The 23,053-nt window shown below is 40.5% G+C and overlaps 1 protein-coding gene across 2 annotated transcripts in view; it reads right to left on the bottom strand.

Moving 5' to 3' along the window:
- The window catches only part of LOC132784585 (AF4/FMR2 family member lilli), a 37,584-nt gene extending 18,159 nt beyond the window's left edge, over nucleotides 1-19,425 (bottom strand). The window contains exon 1 of one of the 2 annotated variants that reach the window (XM_060790288.1): nucleotides 19,328-19,425. In XM_060790288.1, the coding sequence (XP_060646271.1) occupies nucleotides 19,328-19,345 (18 nt within the window). In that variant the 5' untranslated portion in view covers nucleotides 19,346-19,425. Of the gene's footprint in view, nucleotides 1-826; nucleotides 1,499-19,327 lie in introns of those variants that run through there. The other variant, XM_060790289.1, reaches the window with a different exon arrangement.
- Between the last annotated feature and the right edge of the window lie 3,628 nt (nucleotides 19,426-23,053).

Raw genomic sequence — 23,053 nt, forward strand, 5'->3', positions numbered from 1 at the left:
GGGGCAGACACCACCTGAATGATTCACCAAAATGCATGCTTATGAATGGAAGTCTCAGTCAGCTGCAGTTTGTTTAGCTAAAGCAATCTGTTATCAGTAGCCAGAAATGACAACAACAACAAGAACAATTAGAACTTGAGTTACGTTGCGTGAACTTGAGCCAAGTTCATGTTCTCTTGATAACTGATAAAGCTGACTGCTATAAAACTACAGCGAAGCACCTGATTAAAAGCTCGTCTGTCTGAAAGCTAAATGCTATAACAGCGCGTCCTAATTTATATTGAGTATACGCAGTGATCATGTAATGCAGTTGTAAGACCTAAAATTAAACGACCGATAATGATAATAATAATAATAATACTATTTTCGTCTAAAAGCTAAATAGAAAATTAAATGGTAATCAACAAATATAAGATGGTCATATTAGCTAATACTAATCCTAACTGTATATAAAAGTGCACTCGAATTCCTCCGATATCTGTTTCAAGTCCTCCTCTTACAAGACATTCTTTATTATTGAAACCCAAACAGATCACAGCTGTATTAAGCTGTATCTTTGTATACTCCCTTACTTCAACTATTGTGTATTTTTCAAATCATTGAAAACTACATTGTTTAGCTGTACTGCAATCGTTTGATCCTTAACTAAGGGAAACTGCCTGCACTTGCATGAAGAGCAGGTATCTGGTTGCACAACCCCGTGATTTATGCAGCCCGCCAAATGACTGGTCCAATTGGTACAGCAGTCAATGGGGCACATATGAATATACTGATCGGTTAAATATATCCTATATTACTATATATTTTGGAAGGAAGGAAGACTCACCTCTGTGCACATTTTCGGCTGGGCCGTTGGGAGAGATGCGTGTTCACTGAGTTTATCCAATTTACCAACAAAATAGCCAAAGGCCGAAGCGAAGCGAATGAACCAAAAAAAATTGTGTAGTGTTGTTCTTGATGTTGCACCTTGCGGCTCTTTGGTAGAGTTGTTTTATTTGCTGTCAGTAAGTTTAGTTTAATAGTTAATCTCAGTCACTGGATTATAATTCCTGGCGGTAACTCACAGGTCAGTCAGTGGGTGAAGCCTGGAGACAGCCGCTTGGCCCACCGTATTACAATGAACAGATTGCATTATTTGTTTTTTGTTTGTAGCACTGACTATGTTCACAAGTATCTGTTTCTATTTGTATATCACTTGGTATAACAATATATATTTTATTTTTATTTTGGAATTTTTTTTTGTGAAATTTTCCTTATAACTTTCGCCAATTTCTTCTAACATGAATTAGAATATTTGCACACACTTTTGAAATGTTATTGCTTGGTTTTAATTTGCAAAGATTTTGAATTGTTGTGATAACTTTGAATTACGCGCGCTGCTGCTCAAAGTATTGAGACAGAAAATTTACGTCGAATTTTTTGTCGTATCGGTGTTTTGCGTTCGACACGAAATAGCGGAGCGACGTGTACCTCAGTCTGCCATGCTAAAATCACAAATAAACTGGCCAGCGCTAAAGAAGCAGCCAGCAGGCACAAAGCAAGCAAGCAAGCAACACAGACACACGCACACATACACAACTACAGATAGATTTAGTAAATGCACCCCTGTACAGTGTACAGCGTACAGCGTACACTAACACAACAGCAGTGAGAGCGAACGAACGAACGAATGAAGAAACGAACGAATGTACGAACGACTGACTGGGCAAGAGAGCGAGAGAGAGATGGTACGATTCGTCGCTCTGCTCGCACCAAGGCAAGCGAACGACGCGCACTTATGTAAAAAGCATTGAAATTGAACGAGTTTGTCGGTCGAAAGGCAGGGAATGGCAAGCAGCAGCAGGGTAGTGTGTGGTGTGTGTGCAGCGACAACACTTTAGCTGTAGCTGCCTGGCATTGCCAGCTGTACTCGAAATCGGCAGCGTTGCCAGCATGAACATTTCAGTGAAATAAAGGCAAGCAACGCAGCAACAAAACTAAAGCAAAGCAATATTGAGGCGAAGCGAACGTTGTGCAAACGGCCCCGGCTGTCGGCCGTAGGAGTGGCAGTGGCAGCAGCAGCGGCTGTTATTTAAATGCTGCTAGCGTTGCCAGATCTGATACGCGGTTCAAGTGGTAATATTTGAAAGTGTCGTTGATTGAACTAGCGTTATACAACTAGCAGGCTAAGCCGACTGAAATGCATTCGATACGTTTTCATTTATAACCAACATTGTGTATACCTAATACAATATTTATTCTATAATATCTATATATGATTACAACAATTATTAAATATATAGTTGTTTTCAATTTTATATATTTGTAAATAAAATTAAGACATCTACAAAATTTACTTTTATAACATATGTTTTGTAAAAACAATATTTACAAACCTAACTAATACGCATTAAAAATCTTTTATATTAATTCCTGTATCTATAAACCCATTTAAAAAGTTTCGCAATTGGGATTCTGATAATCGCAAACTGATACATAAATAGCTCGATAATATTTGGTCCTATTGTCGCAGAGATATTTCGATTTCCAATGCTATCACAATTCTCAACAGTATGGCAACTCTGAGACAGCGCTGAGTAACAGTCTAACACACACAAACGGGCATGCTATATATATTTTGTGTGTATATATAGATGATGTACATACACAAGCATTGTATGTGTGTGTGTGCTTGGCAGTCTTGTCAGTTGGGATTTCATGTAGTGTTGTTGTTGTCGTTGTGCTGGGTCGTCGTTTATATAAAGGTACATTTCCACAGAGCACACACACATACACACGCACACAAAGAGAGAAGCCTCTGACGCATGTGTGTGTGTGAGTGTGTATCTGTGTGTATGAGTTGTTCATTCGTTAGGTTCGTTTCGTGTGGTATGTGCGAAGGCAACGGCAAAGTGGAAGGCAAAATTGAAAACTGCCGTCGCTGTTGCCGTTGCCGTCGCTGCGAAAACTAAAACTGAACTCGACTCGCGAGCTCGGAACTGTGGCTCTTGGGCAAGCTGATGCGATGTACTCTATAGTGTGTTGTGTGTTGCTGGCCGCCGCCGCCGCTGCCGTCGTCGTCACCGTCGCTGCTTTTTGTTCAACATTTTTGTTTATTTCAGCGTTGAAGCTACAGCTATAGCTATACTGTAGCTGTAGCTGTAGTCATGCATTTGTATCTGTATCTGCGAGTTGTGCTTGGGCATTTGGGCACGTCGTCGTTGTCAGCGACGTTGATCGTTGTTGTTGTTGCTGCTGCCGTGCCAGGTACTTTTTGCTTGTTGTTTTTAGCTCGTCGCCCGCTTCGTGTGCGCTCTGTGCTATTTTATGCGACGAACTGACTGACTGCCAGGCGAATGTTGTTGCTGTTGCTGTTTGTGTTGTTATTGTTGTTACCATGACGCAGCAGCAACAGCAACGGCAGCAGCGACGCTGTCGTTGTGCGAATTTCGCCTTGAAACATTTTTGCCGTTCGCTTTACTGCTGCTGCTGTTGCTGCCACAGCTCTTTGGCTGCTATGTTGTTGCTGTTGCTGTTGCTGTTTCTGCTGTTGACCAGCTTATCTTTTTGGCCCCAAAAAGAAACAACAAGAAAGACAACTGCATTTGGCAAATCGGAAAGCAAATCGCGCGCCAATTCTAATTCGCCTAGCGAATTTTGATTGAAGGTCAGCACCCAAAGCATTTGCAGCATCGAATTTGCAACTCTGTCTCATTGAGAGTTTTGTTCGTCTCCGGCTTCTGTGAGTTTCGACTTCTTCAGCAGGCTGTGGACAAACGGCGACTGACGACGCGGACTCTAAACGAAGCGCCCGCCTGAACCTGAACCAATTTTCTCGGCATTTGTATTTTTCGCTCTTGTTTTTATTGCTTTTGTATCTGCGGCATCGATGCGTGCGCCGCAGCAGCAACAGCAGCAGCAGCAACGATAACAACAACAGCATCGTTGTTGCCCCGTTCAGTCGTCGTTCCGTCGGATGGCTCACATGATGTCATTACTTTTGGCAAAGCGAAAAGCGAACGGGGTTTTCAATTCTTTGCCGCAAAGCCTACCCTATATTAATCACAGTGCAAAGGTGTATCTCAAGTATTAAAGCTTTTGAGCAAACTTGCTAAATGCTTCTATTATACAATATAAATGTAACTTTCTTGAGAGCTACATTTCCAATAAAAACAATACGTTTTATATCATAATTTCTATACCAATTTTCTAAAATATTAAGCAAGAAAATAAAGATCAGCAGTTCTATTAACTTTATTTGCAAATTTTTATCATTTTCTAAAATATTGAGATATTAAATAAAGATCAGTTACAAATCTAAAACAGTTCTATTAACTTTATTTCAAGCTTTGCAAATTTTTTGCATTTTAATATTTTATATAAAAAATTCTTTTCATTGACAACTCTTATATTCAATATTTATAGATCCGTTTCAGAATTAGTTAGATCTAATCACTTAAGAGGGAGTTAAGAAAACTTTTCATAATTCCGATGAGTATTCAATGAGAATTAATAATGAATATCATGTTATTATCATTTTATATGTTAATTAGAATTCTAAAGCATTCACGTAAGTTTCATCTAATGCAAGGTATCTTCGAGTCTGGCACTTGGCTTTAGTCCTGACGTTGCTTGATATATTTTTGTTGCTGCTTTATTTATTTATTCTTTTTTTTTGCCATGTCGGGTGGTTGTTTAGTTTAATTCGTGACGGCGTTGGCTGAGCAGCAAACTTTTCACGTGAGAGTAAAAGCGCCGCAGTCGCTGTTGCTGTTGTTGTTGCTGCTGTTGTAACGTTGTCGCTAACGTCGCGATGCTGCGCTGCGCAGCGCTGTCGACGTCGACGTCGCAGCTGGCGATTTGAATATGTTATGATGTTGCATGTTGCTAACTGGTTTGGTTTTATACTCGCTTATTATTCTCTATTGCGTTTACTTCCGAGTTCAATGCAAGCGCCGTCAACGTCAGCGTCGCTGCCATCGCTGGCATCGCTGTCGCAGCTGCGTTGCGCAACCGCCCCCTCACACTCTATGTGTCTATGTGTGAGTGTGTGTGTGTGTGTGTGAGGCTGCGTCGTGCAAATATTTTTGCTTTGGCAGCACTTCCAACGCACCCACTTCGAGGCACTGCCAACCCCATCGCACCACCCACTGCTCCCTCCCCCTCCCTCTCCCACAGTGCTTGTGGCAGACGCCTGTCCACTCTCGCTATCTCACTCGCACGTTCCCATTGCCGATTGCGATTTGCACACATCTGTCCTCATTGAGTGCTAGCCGCTTTTGCCGGCAATCTCAAACGCACACATGTTGCTTCGTTTTTCTTTTCTTTTTTTTTTATAGATTTAGACGGGTTTTATTTTTTTGTTAGCAACCAACTTGCAGCAGCCAAAGCCACAGTCGCTGCCACAGCCGCAGCAGCAACAACATAAAAATAAAAAACTTGCTTATAAAAAGCGCGATCGTGTTGCAAAACAGGTGGCAGGCAACCAGGAACCATCATCCTGCATATTTTTTGGTGGTGCACCTCACGACTTGGTCTTGTTGTGACTAGAAACCTATTGATGCCTTTTTTCACTCTGCTGCAATAAAATGGTAGCAACAACAGCAACCAATCAAGCTAAAATATATTACATACAATACTATACTATACTATAAGTACATACGTCTTTTTCCCATATGGCTGTCTCTTATAGCCCCAAACTCTCACATATTTTACTGGCAAAATCGTTAGTGATAACTATCAACAGATAAGCAATTTGTTTTTAAAATTGTCACGTACAATTTTTAGACTTCGTTAAGTTTTTATTTATGAATATTTCAGCAAATAACAAGTTAGTTTTTGAAAGAATATTAGCCTAAAATTGACTTTGTGTGTTAAATTTATTTCGAAATACACTTAAATTAAAAAGGCTTTAACTTAAATTTATGTTATTAAAACATCATTGAAAATTTTTATGGCTTGCCTGAATTCTAATTGCAAATGCCTTGATAAATGTGTAAGAATCATTTAATTGATATATGATATAAATTATAGATTTTATATTATTATTTGTATGCATTCATTGTAAATTTATACATACAATTATTTCAAATAATGATAAAACTCAATGATGTAACAAGAGTAGTTAAAATAAGTATGTAAGTACAAATTTCAATGCGTCAATAATTATACTACATTTAATAGTAAAACGCTTGAACGAAAATTTCAACTTTAATTTAAACCTTCTGATTAAGAATATTAAATTATTGTAGACTCGCAATTGCTGCTCTTGTTGCAGAACTGTTAAAACTTTGAATAAGACAAAAATTTGTGCTTGTAAAGTGTTAGTTTCACTAATTATATTTATGTAGTATGCTACCACCCAATGCACAATAATAATCTTATTATATATATATATATATATACATTCTTTATTTATTTACAATCTATCTATCTAAAGATAATAAGTAAATTCTATGTACCTTATTATGAACGCTTAAATTTAAGAATATAAGATCCTACAATAAAATTAAAAATTTCGGTTGTCGTTATGTTAAATTTTGTGCGAAGATGTATCACTTTAAATTAGAGTAATCAGTAGAAAATAAGACTGCATACTGCATATTTAAGAATGAAAACATTTAATGAATGAGAATGGTAATCGAAATGTATCCACAAATCAAAGAGAATTTTAATATTACAGGTAGTTTCAATATAAAATCTTTAATCCAATTTTTAGCCCTACCGCTATAAACCTGTCTCAGCTATTTGGTTCAAGAACTGACCCCGTCTCGAATGCAACACAAAACAATAAACTGATAAGATGGGGTTTCAGTTGAACAGGAAACAGTTGCGGTAGCCAGGAACAACAATCAGTCGCAATGGGAAAGAAACAAACAGAATAGCAATCGAACAAACCCATAGGGAACACGTTCCGATCGATGCTGTTGTTGTTGCTATTGCTTTCTGTGTTGCACTTGTTCGAGAGCGAACCACTCGATCTCGATCGCCGTTGATCGGTTCAGCATTCAGTGTTCATTCATTCGACTGCTCTGACCAGGCCATCCCGTTCATTTCCGCTTTTGCTAGATTGCTTTTTGCAAGACAAAACGAGCGAATCTCGTAGACAACAAACAAACAAACAGATAAACAAAGATAAAAGGCGCCCAATCGGAACCGAAGCATTCGAAGCGAGCGAGCAGCGATGATCAGAGAGTCAAGTGGGAACAAATATTGCACCTGATTGCCTTGAAAAAACTCAAATCAAAACAAAGCAAAATCAAACGTGCGGCGAAAAACGAATTTGCGGCGAAGGCGACAACAACGACGACGGCGAAGCAATCAAAGCGATCAGCGAACATGTTCTAACTGCCCAGCGTCGTCAATGTCGCTGCCTGCCGAAAATGCCTCTCGCTCTCTCTTGTTCTTCTTTGCTGTAGTTTAGTGTCAGCAGCATCCACATCCATGTCCACTTCCTACTTCAACTAGCAAAAGCTGCGCTCAGCTGTGTCCAAAGACGACGACGGCAAGTTTTCAAAGCTCAATTGCTGCCGCCGTTGTTGTTGTTGTGTGTGTGGCGGCGACGGCGGCAACAGAAAATTGCAGAGAAATTCCTTTGGCTTAATTAGCCTCTTTCGTTCGGGGCGAAAATATTTTCAACAGAGCGACGCAAGAAAGCGGCACAACAGCAACATCAGCAACGGGCAGAGACAGCGGCAGCACACAACACAACACAACAGAGCAGAGCAGAGCAGAGCAAAAGCAAGGAGGGTAAAAACAACTCAGAGCTGAGCTCAGCGCGGCTCAGCACAGCACAGCGCACAAATGAAACCAGTTTAGTTCATTTCGTTTCGTTTCGTTCATTAATTCAAAATTTCCATTTGAAACTTTTTCTTTTTTTTTGTTGCTTTTTGTGTGTGTTGCTCTGGCTCCGCTCTGCCGCAGTCGTTGCTGCCAATGCCGTTGCTCTCAGCCCCCGTTTCCCTTGTTCAACCAACGTCATCGTCATAATCAGAGTTTTAACATTTTATGTACAGTGCGCTACAGTGAACACTCGTTTGTAGCGCACAGTTGTGCGCAAATCATTGGTATAAAAGGCAACAACATTTCTAGCGAGTACACTCTGTATGTACACAATCTTTATACCCTCGTACAGCAATTCACACACACATGCATACACATCAAACACATGCACACGCACACATAGAGACGGAGCTCGTTTCGATGGAACGACGACGTTCGTTCGTTCGCTCGCTCGGCTGCCTCTCCCACAATCGCAACGATTTTGACTCACACTGCTATTGCTGCTGCTGTTATATACACATAACCTACAAAAATATATAGCTACGACTCTGGCTCTGGCTCTGCTCTATGGACTGACTCTGGTCTGGTGCGAGTGCCGAGTAAATGCGATACGATATTTGTGCGGCGCATCGTGTGCGCTGTGCTGGCTGTCAGGCGGTTTGCGATGGCAATGTTAGTGCTGTTGTTGGTGAGGGAGATTTTCGTGGGGAATGGGACATTGACGTGGGCTGGGAACGGGGCAGGGATGGCAGGCAGGCAAGCTAGCAGGCTGGCTGGCAGACAGGCGGCATAACATCAGCAGTGCGAGCAGCAACAACAACAGAAATACAATTTACACAGGGTTGCCAGGCACTTCAAAAACACAATGGCATTGAGCGATCAAAAAGATACTTTTTCTTCGGTGCAGATACTTTTTAGAAAATACTTTTGTTTAAAGTAGTGTTTTAAATGTAGTAAAATGCTTAATTTAAAACGTCGTTTGTAAGAAAATTCTCGATTTAATAAATAAAAGTATGAAAAGTCTTAACACATAACGAATTACTTTAATAAAAATTAATTTTTAAGATGAATACACATATTAAAAAATAATTTTAAAAATTATTGGTTTAAAGTATTTTCAGATAGTTCAGAAATTCACTATTACAAAATATTTAAAATACTGATTTTAGAAATATACTTTATAGAAATAACTAAAAATATATTACATCAATAACATATTTAATTTAACTGAACCATTAACACAACGACTGTTCAACTAAATTATCTTTATGTAATTTTCAGGTAGCTGACAACCCTGGCTGAACGTACTATCGAGTTTTATATGTCTGTACATGCGCTGACGCTGTCACGGCCTCTGCCTCTGCTTCTGCCTCTCCGCCTCTTGCTCTGCCTTGCCGTCGCTTGCCTGACTGACTGACGCTTGCCTCGGCGCGTATGTGGGAACGAAATAATACCTATAAAAAATTCTTTTTTCCCTCGGTCTTTTTTTTGCCTCTGCTGTTGCTGTTGCCGTTGCTGCTGCTGCTGTTGCTGCTACGACAACGAAAAAGAGAAAGACTTGTGGGTAGAAAACCAACAAAGTAAGACTATAAAGTACTGGGCACATTGCTACAACGAGGGATTGCAACGGTTGCGGGGGTTCACTCAACGAGCGAAGGCTCCGGAGCACAGATAGTGGGAAGAGAGTGGAGTGGGAGAGGAAGAGACAGAGACAGAGAGAGCTGAGTGAGGGCAAACAAAACAAAAAATTTAAGATACTTTTGCGTTTGAATGGATGTGATGTTCAGCAGCAGCAGAAACAGCAACAGCAAAAGCAACTCTGGCTGCGAGATCTGTTAGCCTGACTCGACTCCGGTTCAGGCTGTTTTGTTGTTGGAAACATGTTGAAATGAAATTGGTGAACGAAGCGAGGCGACGTTGTATGTTCGAGTGCCGGTTCGGCGTGGTTCGGGTTTGAGATTGAGTATGAGGTTCGGATAATGGGTAATGGGTGCTCTGCTGCGGGGGTGCGTTGGGCAACCCAACAACATTTGGCAGCAGCATTTTAGTATTACATTTTGCTAAGCATCTGAGCGTGTGTGTGTGAGTTGTAGATGTTGTTCGCCGCCGTAGCATCCGAGAAACTTTTGAACATGTTCGGCTGCCTTTGCTGTTGCTGTTGTGTGTGCTAGTTACTCGAAAATATCACTAAAAATGCTGCAGGTTCGGCGCAGATGAATGTGGAACGGCAACCAAGAGATACACGAGACATAAGCAAAGATCTCAGACCAGAGACCAGAGCGACCAGCTGTTGGCCTTGTGCTGTTAATGTTTTGCAGTCGACTCTATAGCCATATAGCTGTGTAGCTGTAGCTGTAGCTGTCTTTTGTATCTGCCATTATTTTTGGAGACGACGACGGCAGCCGTGTCTGTTGCCCCTCTTCTGATGGATGACTCGACACAACGTTCCGACTCGACTTGACTCTCAAAATCGTCGAAACAACAAAACAACTGTGTGTGTCTGGCTATTTTTATTTGTTGCTCTTTTGGGAAGCGATCGTTCGTTTATTCCATAGTCTTTTCCAGTTGGTCCCATTCACGATCAATGACAAAACGCAGTCAGGTGCAAATAAAACTAAAGATAAGATATTTGCGATTTCTATTGGGTCGTGCGCTTCAAATATGACCCAGTGGGAATGTATTTATAGCAAAATTGGTCTAAAAATAATAATATTCGTTCCATATACGATTCGAATATTTTGTAATGGAAACGCTTGTCAGCAATTCTAGTTATTTTTAAAGCTTTTCATGTCATTTAAGCAGCTTATCATGTAATGCAGTGTCTACTCCTAAACAGAATTTATTTACTACCGCCAAAAATTCATAAGTGCTTATATGCATGCAAGTTTGTGAAGAGGTGGTGAGGGAAGGGGGGAGGTGGGGAGCAAGCTTTCATAAGCCCCCCAAAACATTAAGCTTCTCATATGCTCTTCAGTACTTCGGTTGCAGTTTCAGTTGCTGGTTGTTCCTACATTTCAATTCCCAATAACTAAGCCGAACTACGAGTCGTTACATTTCTGCTGTCCTGTTTCTCTTCTTATTGCCCTGAAACTCTTCTCCTCTAGTCGGATTAGAGTTGGCCAAAAGCAAAATCTGCTAACCAGTAACAACTTTACTGCACTACTGCAACAGCAACTGCTGTCTATGTTGCTGTTGCTGCTGTGGTTGCTACTATTGCTGCTGTTGTGAGTAGTTTTGATGATTTTACATTCGCCATTCTCGCTCTTTTGTTACACACACTCAAACACACACACACAAATACATACATACATACTTGTCCCACCCACTCGAGCGTCAAGCTCTCGCTCATCTCGCGCTCTCTCTCTCCCTCTCTGACACTGCTCCTTTCGTAGTGGTTTATGTCCGTGTTATGTTGCGCTCCACTCGAAGGAAGAAATGCGATTGCCGATTGAGGTTATAATGGATTTCGACAGTCCAAGCAAGAGTTGCGCCAACAACAACGGCTACAACGGCAGCGACGTCGCTGCTGCAGTCAGCGTGCTGCATTTGCCTGTCGTCTCTTACAGTTTTCTTTATGGTTACGTTCGGTGCTCCTTTTTGCGCTTATTAGTTTAATTTGTTTACGACGCTGCTCCGTTTCAATGTGGATGCTATTCTTCGTTTGTGTGTGTTTCTTTTTCTCTTTGTTGCTGTTGCTGTTGTTGTTGTTGTGCTCCTTATTGCATGCAACATGCTGCCGTCGTCTTTTGTCGCTCACGAGTGAGTGCGCGCTCTTTGCCTCTCTTTTGCTTTGCGCCCAAAAAATGACTTCAAACAAGTTCGAATTCGCGACGATGTCGTCGACGTCGCTGTGCAAGGTGCATTCCCAATCCGATTATGCCTGTGTGTGCGCTGAATGTGTGCATGTGTATGAGTGTTTGCATTTACATATATGCAAAATATTTAGCATTGCAGAGACAACGTCAACGACAGCGACAGCGACAGCGACGTCGCGCAGCATCAGCCGAAAAATCTCAGACAGAGTCACATGTTGCATTCGCCTTTAATTTATGCTGATTGCTCTGCACTTGCACTCGCCACTCACACTGTCGCTGTCTCCGTCTCCATCTCTGTCTCTGTCTAACGCTCTTTAGTGCTTTTGTATAAGAGTTTTACAGTTTACAGTTGGAAGCCACTCGTATCAATGTCAACAGGCAGCGGCGCTGACGGCGACGTCAACATTGACAGATAGACAGACAGGTAGCCATCGTCGTCATACACAACACACACGGCTCAGCAGGGGTAGGAAGTTGAAGGTCGTTCGTTCTCACACACTCATATTTATTTATTACTTTTTATGTTGTTTTAATGATGACGACAACAACAGCGACTACGACTACGACAACGGCGTCTGCTTCTGCTTCTGCTCTACTTCATCAGCTCTACGCGTTATATTGTGCATCTCTGTCTGGCACACACATGTCACCTCCTCCTCCTCTTCTTACAAACACTGCCAGCGATTATTTCGGGTTATTAAACCAACCACAGCAGCAACGCTAACAGCAACAGCAACAACGACAACAACACCAACAACAACGACAGCGACAACCACTTGCAGTTTTTGAATTGCTGATTAATTTTATTGCCTTTGCCTTGTTGTAATTGTAATGATAAATTCGTTTTTTCGGTTTTTGTTTTGATCAGTTGTTTCGCGTGCCGCTGCTACCGCCAACTCTGTCCCTCCTCCTTGCCATCTCACGTTCTCTCACTCTCTGTGGCTCTCGCTCTGGCTCCTATACCATTACCTCTCGCTGTCCCTCTCCCACTCTCGTCGCTTACTACACGTGACGCCATGTTGGGTGGCTGCTTGTGCTTGCTTTACTCTGCTGTGCTGTGCTGTGCTTTGCTTTGCTTTGCCTTTTGGACAATGTCTACCAATGCCGTCGCCAGCCACCGTCTATAATTTATTAATTGTGCTCAGAACGACAGCGTCGACGTCGCTGTTGACGTCGCTGCTGCCGTCGACGTCGTTGCCTTTTTTGTTTTGATACGCGAGTTCGTGCGCCAAAAGTGTATGAATGGGTAAATGGTAAATGGGTGTGAAGGGGGCGTGGGTCTGCAACTCGTTTGCTGCTATCAGTTAGCTCCTTGTTGCAGCAGCAGCAGCAGCAACAACAGCATCGACAATGCAACAGCTGTTAGGCGCCTTGCAATTTCCAATTGAGGTTACGTCGAGACGGCACGACAATCAGGAAAGCTTAACTCAAACTTTATTCAGACTCCGCGTTTATTCGCTTCATTAAATTCAACTTTTGGATTGGCCAAAAGCAAAAATATATACATACATAAATATTACCTTCGCCAGGCACTAGAAGTTCAAGACCTCCATTGACCCCAAGACAGCATAACAAATCCAGTTCAGACTTAAGAAAAACATATAAACAACAATAAAATTGACTCGAAGGTCTAAAATTTTAACAAAATGCTAACGAGACATTCACCTATCTGCACATTTTTAAAGATAAAATGTTATAACTCATACTCGATTGATACTTGTCCACTAGAATGATGAGGTGATGACAGTCTGCAGACTGAGAATTATTATAAACTGAAGTCAACATATTTGTGGCTTTTATATTTGTTCATTTCAAAAAGCTAATTTCTATTTCTATAAAACGAGTTTATAAAGTATTCGGTGAATTTGCCTTCTAACATAAATTGCTAGTACTTGAAGGACAGAAATCGGTTAATAAATTGTTTATTTATTATGTATTGTACTGTAAGTGTTCGGTTTTAACAAAATTGAGGAAGAAGTTAATAATCAAGTAGGTAAAATGAATGCAGTCTTTCAGTTTATGTATATATTATATTATATTAACATATATTGGAGCTATTAGGATATAAAAATTTAGTTTCATTTAAATATAATTTGCATAAACACTAATGTAATGCTTAGATATGTTAATCTTTAAAGTAGGTTATTACTTTTTAGTGAAAGAGTCTTTTTAAATAATATTTATTGAGAGAATAATATCTAGAGATAATAGTATTTTTTAATATGTTAAATATAAATCAGAGAAGAAAGATAAAGATGCGAATAAAATACTTGTCGTAAGCTTTATAAAATTAAATGGTAAATTAAAATAATAAAATAATATAAAACGAAAGATAAAGTAGTTGTCGTACACTTGATGAAATCATAGTTTCTCTTTGTTAATGTTAAGGAAGGATATGTTTCAGATAATGTAAATATCGTGTAATATAAAAATAAAATATAATTTAAAGATAGCAATACAAAACATAAAGTGCATGCTCAAATACTTGTCGTATACTTAATTTAACGAGATTTTCTAAGTTTTTGGACATGTACGCTAGCTAGTTTGGCATTATTACAACAAAAAGAATTACTGTAAGTAAGTGAATTAACTGTGAGCTTATTAAATGTTTCGTAGTCAAAGTAGGAAGTACTTGCACTTGCGCTTAGAGCTGTGGCAATATTTTCCGGCATTGCTAAACCCATTTATGGGGCATAATTCAATTTACGGTGCGCCACTTTTGCTTGCCTGACCTACAAAAGGTAAAAATATAGAACATATTGTATATTGAGTAATACTCACACACACACACACACAAAGAGCAAGCGAGTGAATTATTCTTTTTGATCGGCATTTGTTTCTCTTTCTATTCAATCACTTTTCGTATTCACGCGGTAACTTGTGAGTGTTTTGATTGTCATTTAATAGAGACACAAAATTACGTATTTGCCGCCGATGTCGTCGTCGCTGCTGTCGATTTGGTCTTGTTTGACAATTTCAATGGTTTTTCTCACGCTAAGCAGCGCTGCTGACGTTGAACGTTGGCGTTGGCAACGACGTCGACGTCGCCGTCGGCATCAGTGTCTCTGGCGCCGGCTTGTCTTTTATTCATTCATGCCTCGGCCTCTCGTTGTTTGTTTGCTTCTGGCCGTTTTTTCTTCTTTTTGTTTTCATTCATATTTATTTATTTAGCTAATAATATAAGTCAAATCGAAATTATTTATGATACCGGCATTGCTATTGACGTCGCTGTAGCCGTCAGCGTCGGCGTCGCCGACCCGGTCACGGAACGTGTGCCCTAGCTGTATTTGAGTAAGTGTGTGTGTGTGTGTTTCTCTTGTTTTTGTTTTGATCGCTATGTAAATGGCTGTGAGATGATTTTTATTGTTTTTATTGCTTTTTATAGCTGCCGTTATTATTGCTCTTGCTGCTGCTGCTGTTGTTGTAGTAGTAAGCTATCAGGGCATTTTATTAGCGGCGACTGTGAAACTCGAGTAATCAGCACAGCGTGGGCAGCTCTTGTGCTGATTGTTGTCAATGGTCCGTCAATGAGTAGTATTCAAAACAGCTGATCGCATCAGTGCGAATAGTAAACAAAGTCACAAACAAAAGCATTAACATAATTACAACATTTAGCGGTGAAGCTTTTTTGCTTAGCTTGAAACTTGCTTTTGAACTGCAAGTTGAAGTTGAGGCTGACAGCTTTAAAGCTTAACACAGGATATAAGCACAAGCACTTGCCATTCCAATGGCAATTCCAATTAGTTAATTATACGAAGCGTAGTGCTACCGAGTTTCTGTGTTGTCCAATTGGCATTTCTTTCAATTCCATCAGCTGTGCTCCCGGTCGCTATCTTTCTTGTCTGTTTCCTTTTGCAGCTAGCAAGGCTTAAGGGCACACACACACACACACACAGCGACACTAACAATACTGACAACACAGACAAACCTACATACATACCCATGCATAGAGTATGTTTGTGTGTGTTTTAAGAATTAGCTGACGTCGCTGCCGACGTCATTTCGAGTGATTCGCCGCAGCGGCATTTTTTCGCTGTTTTATGTATTTTTCTCTTGATTAGAAACTGCAAAGCAAAACAAAAAACCGGAAAAAGGGTTATTTTTTTATTGCTCACTTTGGCCGTCGCCATGTCTCCCACTGTGTCTGTCTGCCTGTGTGTGTGTGTCTGTGTGTGTTGTATTTTCTTCTTAACTTTTGGCGATTCGCCTCTTTTTGTTTTTTATTATTATTGTCGCCGGCTGCTTTGTCGCTGACTGCGCTGCTGACGTTGACGTTGCCGTCGAGCTTTTAGCATTTTAAATTGACGTTTATTATGCGCAGCTATGGCGCATTTACTCTTGTTGTTGTTGTTTTGCTTGTTTTTTTTTTTTTGTGTACTCAACATGTTGTGCGAGTATCTCTCCTTGTTATTGCTGTTGTTGTTGTTGCTGTAGTTGTTGTCATCGTCTCGCGTGGCGCTGCTTCGGTCGACGTCGCTGCTCGTTTCTTTAGTTTGTTTTGGTTTTTAATTTAATCGTTTTTGTGTGCCCCCCGCCCCTTGCGACACGACGCTATCGTTATTGCTCTTGTTGCCTTCGCTGTTGTTGCTGCCATTGTTGTTGTTGTAGTTGTCGTTAAATGTGTTTAGCACGTGCTGCCTGACCGACCGGCCTCTCTAGTGTCAGCTGTTGCTGTTGACGCTGCTTCTGCTGCTGCTCTGCCGCTGCTGCTGCTAGCGTTGTTGTTGTTGGGCTTTGCTTTTGCCCTTTTGTGTCTGCTGCTCTTGATGCTTATTAGCGAGTGCCATTCACTCTTCTTCTCTTCTACTCACTCAGCCAGTCAGTCACTCACTCTCCCCACATCACTCACTCCACTTCACGTTGCCTTTTCTCGTTTGTTCACTCGCTCCCATTCAATGTTCAACTACGTGCATGCTCATACATGTATGAGTAGGAATGTGTGTCTGTGTCTGTGTGTTGCGGCAGGTTGCTGCTGCCGACGACGCTGCTTAGAAACAAGTGGCCAATAAATTATGGGCAGCCGCAAAGAGCAGCCCCCCATTATTATTGCCCATTGAAAGCCTAATGGTAAATACACATAAAACCGTTAAATGCGTTCGCTCGCTTGTGTATGAGTGTGTCTGTGCATGTGTTTTCATTTAATGTGCAAAAAAAAGGGTTCACTCTCTGCCAACGCTGACGGCGCTGTTTGCTGCTGCTGTTCGTTTGTGTTGTTGTTGCTTTGTTTTTTTTTGTTTTTGTTTTTTTTGTATGCCACGGAAACTGACCTAAGCTATGCAAAGTCGGGAGGCATTTGCATGAAGCAAGCAACCCGGCAAGCGGCTCCGATAATGGAAATGTGCTCCATCTCCATTGCCATTGGGGTGTGAGAAATGACGACGCGTCGTCTCCCGCTGTCGCTGACGCTGCCTCAGTCGCTGTCGCTGTCGCAGTCGCTGCCAAGCGCAAGTCATGCTTGTTACCAATACATACAAACAAAAACATGTGTTTGTATGTACTTTTGTTGTTGTTGCCTGTCACTGTGTCAAGGACAAGTGGCATCTTTGTTTATGACCACTTTAGAAATCAGCCAAGTAAACTTCCTAATCAACATTGCCCGCAGTTCATTCAACTTTTCACATATGTTCCCACCTACTTATGTGTGTGTGTGCGAGTGTGTGTGTGTGAGGTAATCTTGATAAGCTGTCGGCGTGCCTCAGGCCATGTCTAGGCAAAAGTCTAATTAGACGAATTATCATAAATGTCAGCATTGTCAGCCATCGATATGTATTACAAGCTGCCATTTAGATAAGATATAAATCACACGATTAAACTTGTGTATGCACACACATGCATACTATACTATGTAGTATGAACTACTATATCTATGTATGCACTACTATTACTATACTGTATCTATTCTCATCATGTACGTATGTCAAAACTCTAATCTCTGTTGTCCTTTTATTTCTTTTTTAATTTCAACCAAATACAACTTTCCCTACTGAAGTCGTAGATAATTCATCTTAAGATAAGACGATCGATAACTGCAATCCTTGAATCAACCTTATGAAGTTAATGTACGATTATTTGCGTTATTGATTTGTTGTCTATCTCTTCTTTTTTTCCAATGGCAGATTTCACATTTGGATGTTAAGAAATATTAGGGAAATAAAAAACTAATCAAATAGTTGAATAATCACAACTCGATTATCATATGAATTAAATGTTAAAGTTCTGGTAAAGAAATATAAAAATTATATTATAGAAAAGATGTTATATAAGAACTGCGCATTTCATAGGAATAATGAAAAGTTATACTTGATCATATCATATTATGTTTTTAGATCAGTATCAAAGATTCTCAAACAATAAAGTCATTTTTGAAGACAGTTTTTTGTTTAATATTAACAAAGTTTTGTATATTCTAATAGTTTGCTGGTTTAACAAAATAAAATTAATTTTATTTTAAATATTACATGCAAATTGGATTTTATTTTCTTATAATTAGAATTTTCAAATAAATGAATATGTTAGTTATTAATCATAATGTAGATTAATAAAGAAATACAAACACTCTTGACTGGACATTCATCCGATGAATGATGAATTTCATCGTCAATATGTCCGCTTAGAAAGGAAAAATTAACGCTTTAGGGAAAGTGTCATTTTAGAGGACAATTCAAAATTCATTTACATCCACAAAGCTTAGAAATAACTGAAGTGATCAACTAAGACATGAAATATTTACACTTGTATCTAAAGATAGTGAAACATTGACACTGAAGTTTTAAGTTTATAGCAAAATTTAAGCGAAATGTTCAAATAGAATCGGAACGCATCTGAGTTGAGATAAATTTAATTGTTTTTGTGGCAGCAACACCCGACATTTCAAATAGCGATATGTGCATAGTACGCAGCATATACATATATATTCAGAATATATTCCTCCCACTTTGACCACGACCCCAATAACAATCGCAGCCACCTCCAAATGCTGCATGCCCCCACACATTGCAGCAGAGGAAAGCAAAGCGAAGCACACGCATACAATGTGTGTGCGATGCGATGTATGACATTTTTGCAGTTTTTGTTTTGCTCGCCGGCTTCTGCAATGTCCCTGCCTCGCGCCCCTGCCGCACCCCGTGCAGCCGTGCACCCGTAGCATGCCACGGTCGCACCTCATCGAAAAACTTTCATTTAATTGCTGAGAACAACAGCAAAAAACAAGTTGAAAGAAACAACAAAGAGAAAAAAAAACGGAAAAAAGAAAAATATTTGCCGTTGGCTTTTGTTTACATTGCTTCGATTGTGCCACGACATGGGGCATGATGAAGAATGGTGAATGGCGAATTGTGGAAAGGTAGCATGCCAACTGATGATAGTGACGTAGGCAGCGGCAGCGACGTTGACGTCGACTGCGACTGCGACAGTGGCAGCGAAGCATGCTATGCGTGTCTGATGCGATGCGTGCGTGCCCCTTACCTTGCCACCTCCCCTTCCCTCTCCATCTCTAGCCTGCCACCAGCAGAATGTGTCTGTCAGACGTGCCCCAAATGGCTTTTCAATTGCCCCGGACCGGTAAACACACGAAGGAAACGCGCACAAAGCATAAACGCAGCTGAAACTCAATAATCAAAACAAAAGAACTTGACTTGGCCATCAACCAAGACATGTACATACAACATCATCTTTATCTTTATCTTTACAAATATAATAGTGATAATTATAATCATTGATCGTTTGCTGATCCTTATGTTCAATTTACTCACCTTGGCTTCAGTCCACATTTTTATCTAAAAATCGATCCTTGGTGATTACTATTGATTATTTTTTGGCGCCGTTTTTTGCCGTATTATATTTTTTTAGTGTAGCAGGATCAGGTGGCAGGCTTCAGTGCCGCCTCGCGGGCAATGGGAGGCAACTACACCACATTGTGGCAACTACTTTAACTAAATTCAACAAATACACTTTTAACACACAATTCGAATTTCGATTTATTTAATATTAAATTCTTGTTATCAAACTGTTTGTTTGTTTTTTTTTGGCGCTTCAATTGCGACAAATTTTACGTATTTTTTACGTGTTTGGGCCGCGCGTTGTTTTCGTCGTCGTCGTCGTCGGTGTCGCTGTCGTTGTGTGTTGTCTTGTTGTGCGAAGTGCAGAGTTCGTACTGAATGGCTTTGGACCAGGCCAACAAACAGTCAGCCAAAGCAACCAAGCCAGGCCAACGCAACCAAAGCAGCAGCAAGCAGCAAGCAGTAAGCAGTCAACCAGCCGGCCAGCCAGTCAACCAGTGTTGCCCTCGTGCCGAGCCGATACGAAACGAATCGCAGCGGCAACTCGGCGATGGCAAATCGGCGACTCGGCAACTCTGTCACATGCGCACATTTGTTGTTGGCTCTGCGAGTTTTCCGTTTCGCATTTTCAGTTGCGCTGTGGAAAGCTGCCAGGCGGGCCATGCCACGCCGAGTCCTGCTCTGTTCTGTTCTGTTGTGTCCTCTTCTTGTATCCTGGTGTGCGTGCGGCAACACAGGCAACTAAACTAAACCCAAGCACAAGCCCAAACCCAAACTCAAACTCGAACCCGAACTTAAAGCCAAACTCAAACTCAAACCGAAAGCATCATCATTGTAGCTTCACCATTATTGTGGGCTGCTCTATCACTTCCCCCTCAGCCCAAGCCCCTCTTCCCTTTCATTGACAGCTGAACTATTTTAGTGCATGACAAACAAAGGCGGCTTCGACTGACGATGTTAGCGACTTACGATGTTAACTCATTTTATAGAGTCGATAATTGTGATTGCCTTCTAACGGTTTTAATCGAAGCAGTTGCCTTTACATCGTTATCGTAATCGACAAGTTATCGAGATTGTGCGATAATTATTCGATCGATCGACCGATCGATTTCACATATTTGCTCTACTTCTTTAATACGCATTGATATACATTAATATAGAGATAGATGATTTTATTTTTTAAGAATTTTATTTATATATCTTAAATATAAATTAATATTGTAATAAAACTATAAAGAAAATTTAAGTAGAACCTTCATCAATTTTAATGCAATATATCTTAATGCAATATATATCTTAACGCGATAAAATCCAGTTTAATATAAAGCGTAACCTAGCTACTTACCTCGGTCAGTATCAGTAAATAACTTATATTTATTTTTTTTAACCAGACGACTTTTGAGATGGAATATAAGTGCAAGATATTTTAATTTTTTAAATGAAGCTAAATAATACTTATTTTATAAACTATAAAGACTTTTTAAAAATATAACTAAAATTCTGAAGCAGCTAGAAAAAAGTTAAAGACAAATTATCATTTCTACTATAATTTTTTTTTTTTTATTTCGAAATAATATCGATGTGGTAGCAAAGATAGGTGCACTGTTACCTAAGTGGGCAACTTAAACAATTCTGAAATATCTACTATAATTTATTGCCTTCTAATTATAACAGATATTTCTGAATTGTTTAAGTTGCCCAGTTAGGTAATTGAAAGAGATATGAATATACTATTAATATATAAATATGAATTTACTATTATATGGATTTATAAAAAATTAATAAAATTATTTATTAAATTAGTGCGAAAGACGTCTAAAAATATTATATATTAAATTTATTCGAAGATTAAATTTAAAAAAATCAAATATTAATAATTCTAAAGTATAGTTTTAATTATTTAGTGAGAAAGACTTCTCAAAAATATGAATTATAGAACATTTTGGTTGTAATGAAAACTATTAATAATTCAAAATAAAAAAAAATTATTATATAATTATTATACATAATATAAATAATGAAAATAAAGGGCATAATCAACTGTTTATAATAATTTCTTAAAAATGATTGGGGATGTGATAAAATATTGCTCATACGTATGATCAGTGGAATGATCAATTCACATTGCTTTCATGTGAAACGGCGATTGCAAGTCAGGTGCTTCGTCATGAATAGCGTCGTCATTATCATTATCTCGCTGGCATTATTATCATCATGCGGAGCAGAGCAGAGCAGACTCAACCACATAGCCGAACGACCTTTTGCTGACTGACTGATAAAAGTGGGTGGTTGGTGGCGTGTGGTTGGGGGCCCCTGTGGCTGCTGTTGGCTGGCAGCAGCTTAGCTGCACACACAACATACACAGAGATTTCACACACACACATGCACACACAAAGAGCATATAAACTCATACACAACAACAGCAATTCCCCATTCCCTGACCCGACTGACTGCTGATTGCTTTGCTTGCTTGGTTGCCTGGCTGACGTGATGGCATTGCACAGACACACATACAAATTCAGAAACACACACACGCACTGTGAGTTATATATATGTACTTGTGTTAGTGTGTGAGTGTATATACCACATTCATAGAGACGACAGTGAGGGAGAGGGAAGAACGAAAGATGGAGAGGGAGTGAGAGCGAGCGAGGGATTGCTGCCGTTGTTGTTGTTGCTGTTGCTATTGCTATTGCTATTGTTGTTGCTGGTAACTGGGTGGCTCTTTGTTTTGCACACGCTCCATGTCCCCCAAAATGCGAAGCCTCGTGTCGCTCACCCGAAGCAGCAGCCGAACGAACATACGAACTGTTCATATGTTCGTGCGATTCGCCTCGTTCGCTTTAATATAAATGGAGAATTGTTGTTGCTGCTGCTGCTGTCGTTGTTGTTGTTGCTGTTGGTGTTGTTGGCGCTGTGTTATTTGCAGTTAGCGCATAACGAACGCCAAGCCAAGCCAAGCTAAGGCAGAAGTTGTAGCTAACAGGCCGGGGCCAGAGCTGGTCCAAGCCAGGCCAAACAACCGTCGACGGATGACGACGTTTTCCGACTAACAACGGACGCGCATTTTCCACCGTTTCGAGGCGAGCGCATTGAAAACGTGCGACGCAGCGCAGCGCCAATGTTTTGTGGCAAGGAGCCGGCCAACGGCAACACAGCGAAGTGGGGGATGTGGGGTGTGTTGGGGACAGTCAATGTGATTGCTATGAGGGGTAGAGAGCGAGTTGGCTGCGAAGGTAGGGGAATTTGGGTAGCTGGTTTAAGCCCTAACGATGTTGGCGCTCTGGCGTTGCTGCTGCTGTCGCTGCTGCTAATGTTGTTGTTGCTGTTGTTGCTGTGGCATTCATTGTTCGCCTTCAAGCACTGAAAATGCCATTTGTTGTTGTTGTTGTTGCTGCTGCTGCTGTCCCGTTGTTGCTGTAGTTGTAGCTGCTGCTGCTGCTGCTGTCGTATTTTTTCTTCATACATTTTGCGTATCCTTTTGCATGTGTTTGTGTGTTCGTTTGCTGATTTGTGCGCAAAACTTTTACAACCTCGCCGCAGTGAACCGAGAGTAGCAGCATCAGCAGCAGCGACAGCAATAGCAACAGCAACAGCAACAGCAACAACGGTATCAGCAACATTAACGAGACACAGCAGCAACAGCAACGTCTGAAGCAGCAGCAGAAGCAGCAGCAACAGCATCGCAATCATCGTTGT

Source organism: Drosophila nasuta, chromosome 2R, assembly GCF_023558535.2.
Source record: "Drosophila nasuta strain 15112-1781.00 chromosome 2R, ASM2355853v1, whole genome shotgun sequence".
Lineage (NCBI taxonomy): Eukaryota > Metazoa > Arthropoda > Insecta > Diptera > Drosophilidae > Drosophila > Drosophila nasuta.